Below are 14,554 nucleotides of genomic sequence, written 5' to 3'. Positions count from 1 at the left end.
GACTAGAAATCAGTGGTTAAGTTGTATTTACAACACTGTTCCAGAACAGTTCAACCCAAATATTCCGATGTGTGCAGCGCATTTTATGGAGGACTGTTTCCTGATCCTGGTAGAGTAGACTACAATGCCGGCTGTTCTGACTCACAAACTTTACTACAAAAGTTTGTAATTTCTCCGATCACAAATGCAGACATGGTTTTATGTTTACGCGGCGCGATGCAATGCAACGCGTAAAAAGACAGTATAAGTCATTATAATCCGTAATTATGTCCCCACTGGCTGCAACAAATGCCTCTCATTTCATTTCATTTCTTTTTAGCAACATCATATGACCCCTTTAAGAATAGCAGTCCACACCACAGCTATAACGATAAAGGCACAGAGAAACGATATCATTGGAATCACTTTCAGAATGATTTTTTCCAGCTGATGGATGATAAAAACATTGACAGCCAATCAGAATCCATCCTGCTATAACGAGCTCGAGAATTTAAAGCGGTAGACGAGCATGCGCTTAGAATAAACAGACGATATCGTTCGCTGGTGTAGACGCTAATATCTTTATCTTTACAGTTATCTTTATAGTTATCGTTCTTGGTGTGAACGGGACTTTAGTAGAAAAGTAGGCATAAAAATAGACATTATAAATGTACTTATTTTTTTCAGCTGCTCCACCGAACGTCATTTTTATTAATGTTTGTTCAGTCAACCTTTGAACTGCATGCCAGGTTTGTGAGATATCATAGGCAGCGAAGGATATCTATGTTGCCTTCAACCAACCTTATGAAGGCATCAGTCAACAGGATGTTATGCAAACATTGCATTCGGACATGCCTTGATGCTTTCAACCTCCGGATACTGCCTGCAATAGCAGCATTTCTCATCGTTTGGACACCACAGAAACTAGAGCAACGTGCACAGAGATTTCAGACATGCAACCAGAAATCCAACCCAAACAGAAGACATTCAGTGCAATTAGATGAAATAAGTCCATTTTTATCTTCACTTGGCTCGGATTTTTTCTCATTCTTTATCGTCACCGGTATATAGATCTGTCAAGCCCTGGTGCCCTTTTCTGCACCCAAGTAGATCAGCAAGAATAATGAGATGTCCCATTATAAACAGATTACAGATAATGAGAAAGAGTCACACACATAGACGCAGAGAGTTCATGGCTCTTTCACAAACATATAAAGTCTCAAACACAAACACACATCAGCCTGTGGAAGGGAAATGCCCCTACACTGTCTGTATGTTCACTGTCTGTCTCCCTCTCTCAGGCACAGCTGGTGTGGGGCACAATGGGGCCTGAGGGATGAGCCAGCTAAGATAGCTAAGATATGTGCAAATGGCTCCTCTGAAACACTGACTGCTCTCGCCAACTCAAGGGAAGATAGAGAGGATAGAGCGTATCGGGGGAGAGAAGAGGAAATGACAGGGAAAAGAATGGAGGACAAGGCAGCGAGAAAGGACTGCAAAAAGCCACTGACAAAAAGCACCGTGGTATTACCAGGTTTTTGGATATGGTACCATGGTAATACCATGGTTTTTGGAAATTTACACTTCCAAAAATATTTCGGCCTAAATTTAATACTTATTTGAATCGCATATAAAATAAAATAAAATACTGGTTTAATTTATGACTGACAAATATGGATCACATTAAGTTTATTAATTCATGTAATCCAAGTGGATGGAAAAAATTATATGCAATTCAGATATATTAATCTTAAATTTAGGCCTGAATATTTGAGTGTATACGGTGTCCATATAATATATGTATAACACAGTGATTAAATAATTTATTTTATACTCTATTCTTTTATTCTGAATTTATTTATTTATGTCTATCTATCTATCTATCTATCTATCTATCTATCTATCTATCTAATCTTTTTTAAAGTTAGGTTGGGGCAAGTGGTTGCATATTTTTAAATGTTTTAAATGAACTAAAATATTGTTGACCAACACAAAGGTTTGACATTTTGTAATGTTACATTTATTTATTTTTGTTTGTTTGTTTGTAGCTGAAAATGGTTAAATGCAATCTTTTTAAAAGCAGGTTTTTTTTTTTTTCCTGGGCAAAAATTCAGAAAAAGTTTTTCTTATATTAACATTCTGTGATAGTATCACCTCATACATTTACATGTATTCATCCACTTTTATCCAAAGTGACTTAGTGCACACAGAACACACTTTTGCATTTAAAAACACGAGATAAAGGACAGTGGAATGGAAAAATACAGCACGACCTCAACTGACCTCGAGGTCTGTCTGGCATGTTTACATAGAAAAACAATAGAATGCAAAACGCGTTCTGTTAACAGCCTCTTGCATCTTGCATCTGCAGTATATATACCATGGTATAGACATAGTACTGTTTTGTAACCCTGGTTACAGCGAGAACAGTGAGATTGAGAGAGAGAAAGAAGGTAGGAACAATTGGACTTGAAAGATGACTGATAAATGAGCTCATTTCCAAACACACGCACAGAATGCTGGGATGTAAAAGCACCCCTCCCTCAGCGATTCTGAATTCCTTTTTCCATTATAATGTCATTTGGGGAGGAATTATGTATCTTTCCATCCTGAGTATAATGTGACACTGTTGGGCTCAAGGAATTATTGTGTTGGAATTATCAAGCAGAGACGTACAGCACAGAAATGACGAATGAGACTTAGCTCATTAATCTTCAGAACTACATGACATATGTTTTCATATAGATGCAATCCTATAGACTTAGTTTCTGCTTTAATTAGCAAAACGCAGCTGTTCTCTATCATGCTTTGTTTCAGTCATGGAGGGTATAGTGAAGGGTGATTGTGGGCTTGCCTTTCCACTCAGAACGCTATCTCTCTTGTGCTATCAGTGCAATATCTTACAAAATGATTAAGCAACACAACTGTTTTCAACATTGATAATAATACTAAGCATATTAGAATGATTTCTGAATGATCATGTGACACTGAAGACGGGAGTAATTTCTCTTATGAAAACGTAGCTTTGCCATCACAGGAATAAATTACATTTTAGAATGTATGAAAATAGAAAACTTGTATTTAAAAAAAACAACAACAAGAAAACAGATAAATTGTATTAAAATTAATGATTTACAATATTACTGTTTTACTGTAGTTGTGATCAAATATGTTTTTGTGATCAGTTTTTTTTTTAAATCACAGATTTCAGATATTGATTCGTGCATACAAAAGCTATCAAATGGTATATGATTAATAAACTTCAATTAATCCTCCATGTTAAAAAATGAAAACACTGTTTATACATTGTTTTGTTGGACCTACAAACAGCAATATTGGCTGAACCAATGGCATGAGTTAGGGGTAAAACTTTGTTTGACCAATGGCAGATGGGGGTGTGTTCAAAAAACCTGTCTAGAAACATTCGTTCCGTTCGTTTGTTTGTTTACTTACTGTATGCTATTTATTGGTGATGCTAGAAATGAAGAAATTACTTAAAAATGGTACAATAAAACCTATTTTCCTTTAAAGAACCCAGTGTTAATAATACCAAATGTACATCCACGTTTTTTTTTTTTTTTTGGCTTTGAAAGCAGATTTATAAAGGGACCCTGAGTTTGTCGGTTAAGCTGAAATAATGCTGAACAGGTTAAAGGAATCAAATAAAAGACAGAGGTCAGTAATAAACAGCGCAAAAAGAAAATAAAGTAGCCAGAGTTGTAGAAAAAAAGCAAGAAACGGAGCAAAAGAGAGAGAAGCGGTTCTCTGTAAAAGTGCTGGTGCTGATTTGCTGTGCTGTTCTTGTAGAGCTCTGTCCAACTGACCGGGTGTTTTATGTGTGAGGCAGAAACCAGAAAGGGAGGCAGGCTTATAATGCAGCTGACAGCAGTCCTTTTATGGTGACTGGATGGGGTTGGGGGGTTAGCAATAAAGCTGAGTGCATCTCCTCTGGAAGCAAGCCATTGTGGCTTTTAAGGGATAGTTCACCCTGAAATGTAATTAATGCCATCATTTACTCATCCTCGTCTGACTTTTTTCCTCTTCTGTGGAACACAAAAGGAGATATTTTGAATAATGTGCTGGTTCCTATTTTCCATATAATGACAACAAATAGGGACTGGAACTTTCAAGCTTTCAAAAGCACCATAAAAGCTTAATAAAAGTGGTTCATTTGACTATTGTGGTACTTTTCTGAAATATACACTTTCACATTATTCACATTGTGAACTGGATCAACTGATTCACTGAACAGATCTGATTTAAAATAATGATTTGATAATAAATTGGACATCCATGTACATTACCAGACAAATATTTTAAATAATTCAGTAATTTAACTGAAATAATTTTGCATTCCATCAAGATTTTTTTTTATGTTTTTCAAAGAAGTTTCTTATGTTGTTAAACTGCATTTGAGCAAAAACACAATATAAACAGTAATATTGTGAAATATTATTACAATTTAAAAGAACCTGTTTTCTATTTGAATATATTTTAAAATGTAATTTATTCCTGTGATGACAAAGCTGAATTTTCAGCATCATTTCAGTGTCACATGATCATTCAGAAATCATTTTAATATGCTGATTTGGTGCTTAAGAAACATAATTTTTTATTGTTATTAATGCTGAAAACAAATTTTGAGGGAAGTACTTTTTTTAGGGTTATGGTTTCAGTTTTGTCATCACAGGAATACATTACATTTAAAATATATTCAAATAGAATATTGCTGTATTTTATACTTCACAATATTACTGTTTTTACTGTATTTTTGATCAAATATTCATTTTTTTTTCCTTTTACAATAATCGGTTACATTCAGATGCACGTCACATTAGAAGAAAAAAACAAACGACCAACTTTAAATTTTCCTTTCCACATAAAAAAGAAGTGTGGAATGACATGAGTGTGAGTAAATGATGACATAATTCTCTTTTTTTTTGTGAACTACCCCTTTAAGAGCCATAAACAATGTGAATATGTGTGGGTGTAGGTCTGTCCATCTTTTTTTCCTGATGTTTGTGGCCCTCTCCATCCTGCTTGTTGTCCTGGTGTCCAATGTGTTCAGAGGTGCACTGCAGTAATGTTGATGTCAGGGAGAGCAAGGGATCTGCTCCTGAATTATCACCCTGGTGTTCTGTCTGCACTCAAGTTCACGACCAGAGTGGAGGAGGAGAAAGACAGGAGAGCACAGCAAAGCAATATGAAGCAGAGTAATGGAGGCTTCAGCACTTGCTGCCACTATCCAGACCACCATTATGTTGGCAGATCTGCACTCGACCGGAACAGTCTCATACGGTGCTCCATATATCTTCATGATGCTCTGTGCGGTAATGGATAGTGTATAAAATCAGATGTAATTCGATTTTACTTCTACTTTATTGATCTAAGTGCACCACCACTGAGTCCATTTCTTTCTTTATCATGCCACTCTATGTGCTGCTGAAATCAGATTTCCTTTTTTTACTTTTATTTTTGAGACAAAGCAGCTGGGTATAAAACAGTAGGCTTAGACTATTTTTGATTGAAAATAGTTTGAAATATTCCTTTGCCAATTAAAATACAAATACAAAACAGAAAACAGTGTCAAAACTTTTAACCAGAACTGACTCATCTGTTTTGCCTTCCAAAAAAACTCATAATGATCTAATGAGTGGGCAACTGTATAAATCACTTCATCATCTCTATTTGTCAGCTTTATTTTCAAAACTGCATTCATGCTGTAACCATAAGATCTGACAAACAACTGACAAAAGCACTAACAAAGACCGCCACTCATTGCACTATGAAGGAATATGTCAAATGTTTAGCCTAGTGAAAAATAAATATGTATTTGAAATACATTTATTTCATGCTAAGTATACTACAAATACATTTACATATTTATATACTGAATAAAAATACCCTGTAATTGTACTTTTGGTATGCTAAAACTGGTATACTTAAAGCTGCAGTCCGTAACTTTTTTTGGTTAGCCTTACTTTAGCCCGATTCACAACGGTTAGCTTATAATAATGTTTTCTAATTTGAGTGGTACGGGTAGGTTTTTGCGGGAAATTCTAGCATGCCGCTGCGTCATTACGTCACGTCTGTAAACATAAAGAAGTAGTCCAGGCTAGTAGGCTATCGCATGTGAGGATCCAGCAGGTGGCGGATCGTTTATAGCCTTTTCTCACAGCAGCTAGAATGATTAAATGTATCATTTTGATGGCGGATTGTAATCCAGAAAGGACTATGTGCAGGGTGCGAACTACGGGGGAGCTAGGGGGAGCTCGGCTCCCCTTAGAAATTAAATTATATTCCAGTTATAAATGTGCTTCTGATTACAGATAGCCTGGGATTACAAAGATTTGTATTTTAAGGAAAACCAGTTCGAAGGGAGCATAATTTGCTTTTTGGGTTAAAATAATTTCTTAATATGAAATTCGAATGGTATGACAATTAGAGATTAGACTGTACAGAAATTGAAGTCTACACGCTAATACACACTATAGGCAATGTTGATGTTGTTATCATTAATAATTTGAGAATAAAGTATAACAATAATATTAATTTGCATGGTTTGATGTGATATGAGCTAACTGATCTTTAGATTAAATCACCATATAGCGTGATTTATTGTAATGCTTTTTTCCTCAGTTGGTCAGAACAAACGTGGCAGACGTGTTCTGACGATTTGTGCTACCCGCTCAGATTGTGCTACCTCCCATTAAAAAGATAGGTAGCACAAATTGATAGCGAAAAATGCTACCCATCAGATTGTGTTACCAGCATCTTATTCATGTGGTCTGAGGCTTTTTTAATGTCCATACCTACCCCTACCCTAAACCTACCCGTCCCTTACCCTAAACTTACACTTAAAATAATGCAAATACATTTTTGGTAGCACAATCTGATAGGTAGCATGTTTCGTCAGTACACCCTGGCGCACAACCCACACAAGGAAGATAATTCCGCAAACAGCTGCAATTGCAGGTTTTCAAACAGAGATGGCGACAAAGAGGCAAAACTTGCGGACTGTAGCTTTAAAGTTTGCTAAGTTGGATCGCCGCCGATCCCTTGGGGCGCCAAAATGAGTGTTTCTTTACTATTTTTTTTTTAAATTTTTATTACCAATACTACTTCAATACTATGAATTTAAAATATAACAAAAAAGCATACTGTATGCTATAGAGAAGTGTTCAAATGAATACAGTTTTGTGCAGGAATACCAGAAAAGATAGGTAGCACAAATTGATAGCGAAAAATGCTACCCATCAGATTGTGTTACCAGCATCTTATTCATGTGGTCTGAGGCTTTTTTAATGTCCATACCTACCCCTACCCTAAACGTACCCGTCCCTTACCCTAAACTTACACTTAAAATAATGCAAATACATTTTTGGTAGCACAATCTGATAGGTAGCATGTTTCGTCAGTACACCCTGGCGCACAACCCACACAAGGAAGATAATTCCGCAAACAGCTGCAATTGCAGGTTTTCAAACAGAGATGGCGACAAAGAGGCAAAACTTGCGGACTGTAGCTTTAAAGTTTGCTAAGTTGGATCGCCGCCGATCCCTTGGGGCGCCAAAATGAGTGTTTCTTTACTATTTTTTTTTTAAATTTTTATTACCAATACTACTTCAATACTATGAATTTAAAATATAACAAAAAAGCATACTGTATGCTATAGAGAAGTGTTCAAATGAATACAGTTTTGTGCAGGAATACCAGATGTAATTATTCTTGCTGTTTGTGTTTAATTTATAATGTGACTTAGGCAGCACATATATTTTTATAGTTGCACTGGAAACAATTTAAAATAAGGTTAATTTTCAATTACTAACATTAACAAAAATAATAAATACTGTTACAAATGTATTGTTAATTGTTAGTTCAAGTTAGTTAATACATTCACTAATGCTAATGTGAGGCAAGGGGCACCAGGTAAAATCTTGCCTATAGGGCAGCAAATTGGCCAGGGCCAGCCCTGACTCAAAATCCTGCTTTATAGATGTGGCCACCATTCACTTTCATTATATGGCAAAGAACTCAGACATTCTGCTAAACTCTGCTACATGTTCACAGATTTTGGGTGAACTATTACTTTACTGCATATTTATATTATACTCACTCACACACTTTGCAGAGGGCAAATTATTGCCTTGAGGAAATTGTTAAAATCTAAATTTAAATTAAAACATTTTTTTTTCTAATGCAGTATTCTTGCATATCATTAATAGTAAGTATGCTGGATCCTTTTATCAAAGTTTCCATTAACACTTAGTAGAATCAGTTTAAAGGATGCGACGTGCATCCTAAACCTAAATCCATTTACATAATAAATGAGAAAATAATCAACTGTGCCTCAGGTAATCTCTAGCAGCTACATAATGCCATTGACAGAGATGATTTCAGGTGTGCTAGACTGGTGCGACAGGCATGTAGAGGACTGATCGAAAACAGCACAAGGTTAGCAATGAGAGACAGACATTTACCTGCACCAGATGCCTATCGTTCTGAGACTGTCATCCTGGTTTTTCAGGGGCTGACTGACTGACAGATGGGCCCCTGGGAAATGTGACAACAGATTCTGATCAGACCAAGTTGTTCTCTTTAGCACCCACTGACTGAGACTCTTCAGCCAATAATGATTGATCAAATAAAGGCATACATCAAGTGTAATGTCATAGAATTGGAGACTCTAGACTGTCAAATTGCACTTTTTTCCACCCTTAAAGGTCACTGTAGTAAGGGGACTCTACTCATAAGGTCATTCTAAGCTCAAGTGAGTAACTAAAGTTCTTCACAAAGGCCCCTTTCACAAGGCTGTTAGTGAAATGTAAAGGTGATTGTCATTTTAAGGAAGTAATTGTGCCTTTTATGATCATCCGATTCATTTTGAACCCTGAACTCATTTATCTGACTTTTCTAAACCCTCAATTGTTTCCATACACCAAATGATTATTAGCAAAAATCCTTCTTACATATTTACAATCTTAACCCTATAAAAGCCTACTGATCACATTTGATGCTCAAATTTCTAAGGCCTCTATCTATTACCTGATTTTGATAAAAGAACAATCATATATTACTACAACATATTATTGGGAGGTATAGAGTGTCTACTGATATTTATATGCATTTTAACTATATATATAGGTGGGTTTTTTTCCTCCATGAGTATAACTTATGTCATAATATAGGAGATATCAAGTGATTTTTACAGCTATAAAATTGAATTAAACTGTTATGTTGTCAAGTTAACATTCTGATAAAAAAAAAAAAAGTAAGTTAATGTAAGTGGCAGGCATGGCATCCCGTAATTAGAAATTGGCCCCCCAATAATTAGAAATGGCCAAACTGTCCCCCCAATATTTGAAATTCTTCCTCTGCTGCTCCATTACACAATGGTCTGTTTGTTGTAAGGATGTCAAAAAGGTTTAAAAGTTACATTTTTAGGCTGTTCTGCCTCAGCAGTCTAACAGTACTTGTCAATGTCAAAATTATTGAGATGGCCAATCAAATCAAAGTAAGCAGGGTTTACTGTTCACAGAAACAGAGCATACCCTGTTGAAAAAAAAACAGCATATGTTGGTTAGATATGTTTTGAAGCATGGCAGCTGGTTTGAGCTGGTACTTACATTTACATTTATTCATTTAGCAGCTGGCCCTTAGTTGGTTATGAGCTGGTTTAAGCTGGTTATGAGCTGGTCCTGTGCAGGAGCTAGTTGTTTAGGACCAGCACATGACCAGCTGAAACCAGCTCATAACCAGCTCAGGACCAGCTTAAACCAGCTCAAACCAGCTGCAATGCTTCAAAACATACCTAACCAGCATATGCTGTTTTTTCAACAGGGTGAATTCCAGTGTGAAGCATCATTTTAACCAAGCGGCAACCTCCCGCTCTCTCTCGTGAAGCCAACAAGGAACTGACTAAAATTGCAATTCATCGACTGGCCGCTAGAGGCTGGCTCCAAAAGGGAGTCAGTCCCATAGACTCCCCATGTTAAAGTGCCCAACTTTACAGCAGAAAAAAACATGTTTAATTGCCGCTGCTGTCACCACCGTCAAGCTAGGTGGGCGTGGTTTCAGCAACCTGCTCCCACCTCTTTGCCCATTTTCGATTATCCGGGAGTGACGTGCTGCCAAGATGGCGACGGCCTGCTCCACCCACTTTGAGCTTCAAAAATGCTCTTCGGAAATCTACGGGTGATGTCACGGACACTACGTCCATGTTTTTATACCGTCTATGGTTTTAACCCTGAAAGTTTTAGGAGAGCAAGGTTAGATGGAAGTGAAATGTAGTATTTGATGACTATTTTTCAAAAGAAACCTTTTTCTCAAATCTGGCTGTTTTGAATTGAAAACATGGCATCATTTACGTGATTCATGTAATTCCTAACTGAATATGACAAGACCAGAAACATTTTGTGGTTTCAAAATATTAGGCATACAAATAAGAGTAAATGTATGCATATTTTAAAATATTATTTGCAAATAGTCCAGAACGATTACTTCCCTATTTGAATTAGACCTAACATTTCCTTCACCATTCTATTCCTTTAAAAATGCCCCATACAAAAAGCCCAGAATTGTCACACTGTAAATCTGTTCGGCATGCCGCGATAGTTACAATAAATCCAAGATGTATGTACATGACAAGATACACATTACAATATAAAGTGCATTCAAGACTAATTGGTTTATTAAACCAGAGGCTGTTGTGGAGAAGAAAAGCGGTCACCAGTTGATGAATAATCAAGATGGCTCACATCCTGATGACAAATGAGTCTGACTGACAGAATAAACAAGCTGAAGGGCATATCATAGAGGGAGGACGTCACCACATCATAAGCTCCATTTCACACTGACTATCTTATATAACTAGGCATTCATCCAGGTGTTTACATTGGAAATATTTTATGAATACACCGCCTGGAGCCGCAGACCTCTGCTGGACCTCAATTTCTCTCCGCCGATAGATTCAGATGCCGCTACCAAGGCTGTTTGGGTGTTTTTAGGTGAGGGCCACAGGGATTTGTATGCAGAGTGAGTAAGTGGACTAGTTGACGTGAAACACATCCAGAGGGTGTGCTCTTGAACCGTCATGGCCTTTTAACATTTTTAAAGAGAACTTGGGCCGCTGCCCTCTAACTGCAGACCATATTTCCAAACCAACGAGCCTTCTGCCCTTTCACTGATGCTCTTTGCCTTTGAGACAGACTTGCTCCTGGAATAGACCGCTTAGAAGTGTTCAGAGGCAGATGTTGAGTTCATTAGTGTCCGTTCCTTGGCACATACCATCCTGCCACTCAAGCATTATAGCAGACCGGCCTTATAAAATAGAGACACTTGGGGATCACTTATCAAGAGCTGCTCTGTGTGCACTGAAGCTAAACGCTCTTTCTGACTTTGTTCTCTTCTTTTGGCAGCACAGTCCAAGTACCACCATGAGAGGTGAGGGGCGCTGGACACGACTCTGAGAGACTTCATACGACTGGGAGAGCGTGGCGCATTCAACATACAGGTCCCCACAAGAGCTTTCTGGTCTCAGCTAGTGATATAAATCAATAGCCGTGCACTTGAGTTCTTCAAGACATTTCTCCTCGGCTACAAACGGAATGGCTTTCTTGAGCACTTGCTGACCAGAAGCCGCACTCCAGAGGATATTATTTTTGTGGACGTCTGAAGTCTATTTCACACTGCGGCTCTGAAAACACACCGGATGACTAAAATGATATATTTATATATATGTGCATAGCTGATAAAGCTGATAAGTCTTTCAACCACCTGTCAATGTTTTTTTTTTACGCTTACGCTGACACTTCCTTCAAAGCTTTTGGCACTTCAGAGAATATTCCTATCAGCTTTGGACTGTCTAAATCGCAGCTATTTTTATTCCACTACATATTTAGATAAACGTCTCCCACTACAGAATTCTGTTCAAAACATTTCGTCTGAATGAGTGAGAGCAGAAGGGAGGTTCACACTTAAAATCTTCACTATTTCACAACCTGTCTTCAGTCTGTTGCTAATCATGGTTTTCCATCATCAGAAGTGACTTCCATCTTTTTTCATGCAAAATGAAGCACATTAGCATAATTATGGGCTGAGATATATCCAAACGTGTACAACGTGCTACATGGATCTTGCATTCAGTCATCAAGCGAAGGAAAAAATAGCTTCTGACATGTGAAGAAAATGGAATGTTCAAGAGCTCTGTGCATTTAAACACATAGACTAAAATCACAGTGTCAACTTGGGAGGAGATGGAGAAGCATATGAGCTAGTTTCCTTGTTAAGGTCAATGCTCGTATCTGTGTGAAATCAACCAAAAAACTATTTAAATTGTTGTTACTGCTATCATATAAATGACATTCATAAGAATAAAATTGTTGGCCATATCAGCCAGAAAGCATTAGTTGATGTCAGATCCAGATCTCGGAAAATGGAGAATCTGGATGAGCTAGAACATCCATTGTTGGGTGACAGCAGCCCCAAAAACTCAAGTGGAACAGGCACCAGTGGTAGTGGACTGTTCAAAAGCATGTTGATGAGAAATGAGGACAAAAGACTGCCCCCTCTGGACTGGAGGAATTATTGCAGTTCTACAGACATTCAACAGCAGCAGCTACTGGATCCATGTTCATTGCCTAGCACTCTAGAGACTCTTTATCCTCCCACTACCATTTGGGCCGCTGCTGACTCCCTGGGCATCCACAGTAAGGAGTATCTGGAAACCACTTTTGTGGACATTGGCCCTGGTTCACCATTGGAAAGGAAGTTACTGGCAGAGACAAGAGATGTCCATAGCGTATCCTACAGCATAGAAGATGGGGATGATCTTTTGCCAGACTTTGAGGTAAGATTTTTCCTCCAGAATACAATACATGAGTGTTTCTTCAAGTACAGACAATTTTGACCCTGTGTTCTTTGACCCTGTGTTAAAACACATAATTAAATACTGAAATGGTTTATGCTCATTTTACTCTCTTTATCAGTTTTAATGAAATAAACCACATTTTTAAGAAATATTGAGATATTGGTAAAACAATAAAATGTATAATTTATACATATAAGGAATTACCATGGCTTAAAAAAATCTATCTATCTATCTATCTACAGTATATAGATATAGATAGATATATGATAGAAGATACACACACACACACACACACACACACACACACACACACACACACACACACACACACACACACACACACACACACACACACACACACACACACACACACACACACACACACACACACACACACACACACACACACACACACACACACACACACACACACACACACACACACACACACACACACACACACACACACACACACACACACACACACACACACACACACACACACACACACACACACACACACACACACACACACACACACACACACACACACACACACACACACACACACACACACACACACACACACACACACACACACACACACACACACACACACACACACACACACACACACACACACACACACACACACACACACACACACACACACACACACACACACACACACACACACACACATACAGTGGTGTGAAAAAGTGTTGGCCCCCTTCCTGATTTCTTATTTTTTTGCATGTTTGTCACACTTTAATGTTTCAGATCATCAAACAAATTTAAATATTAGTCAAAGATAACACAAGTGAACACAACATGCAGTTTTTAAATGAAGGTTTTTATTATTAAGGGAAAACAAAATCCAAAACTACATGGCCCTGTGTGAAGAAGTGTTTGCCCCCCTGTTAAAACTGTGGTTTATCACACCTGAGTTCAATTTCTCTAGCCACACCCAGGCCTGATTGCGAACAGGTGTGGCAGTAATCAGGCCTGGGTGTGGCTAGAGAAATTGAACTCAGGTGTGATAAACCACAGTTTTAACAGGGGGGCAAACACTTCTTCACACAGGGCCATGTAGTTTTGGATTTTGTTTTTCCTTAATAATAAAAACCTTCATTTAAAAACTGCATGTTGTGTTCACTTGTGTTATCTTTTACTAATACTTAAATTTGTTTGATGATATGAAACAATAAAGTGTGACAAACATGCAAAAAAAAAAAAGAAATCAGGAAGGGGGCCAACACTTTTTTTCACACCACTGTGTGTATATATATATATATATATATATAACTACTATTCAAAGGCTTGATTTTAGCAATGACACATTAAATTGATCAAAAATGAAAGTAAAGATGTTTATATTGATACAAAAAGATTTTATATTTCAAATTAATGCTTTTTATTCATCAAAGAATGACGTTGCCACAAAAATATATAAGAATAACATAAATAAAAAAAACAAGCGTTCAATTAATATTACATGTTATTAATATTATTAATAGTTCTGAAGGATCACATATCAATGAAGAGTGGAGTAATGGCTGTTGAAAATTCAGCTTTGCCATCAGATGAATAAATTACATTTAAAAATATAAAATTGTTTATATTTAAATTGTAATATTGCACAATATTACTGTTTTTACTCTATTTGAATGAAAAAAAAAATGCTGCATTTGTGTGCATGAGTGTATC

At 37.2% G+C, this 14,554-nt stretch overlaps 1 protein-coding gene across 1 annotated transcript in view; it reads left to right on the top strand.

Moving 5' to 3' along the window:
- Nucleotides 1-14,554, top strand: part of LOC107676753 (transmembrane protein 91-like) — a 32,371-nt gene that overhangs the window by 10,542 nt on the left and 7,275 nt on the right. The window contains exon 2 of the mRNA XM_016471424.1: nucleotides 11,397-12,826. Coding sequence (XP_016326910.1) covers nucleotides 12,413-12,826 — 414 coding nt within the window. The 5' untranslated portion in view covers nucleotides 11,397-12,412. The remainder of the gene's footprint in view (nucleotides 1-11,396; nucleotides 12,827-14,554) is intronic.

This window comes from Sinocyclocheilus anshuiensis, unplaced genomic scaffold (assembly GCF_001515605.1).
Source record: "Sinocyclocheilus anshuiensis isolate Anshui unplaced genomic scaffold, SAMN03320099.WGS_v1.1 scaffold456, whole genome shotgun sequence".
NCBI classification, from domain to species: Eukaryota; Metazoa; Chordata; class Actinopteri; order Cypriniformes; family Cyprinidae; genus Sinocyclocheilus; species Sinocyclocheilus anshuiensis.
Note: the sequence above shows the minus strand (reverse complement) of the source record. Positions and strands in the feature narration are given on the sequence as shown.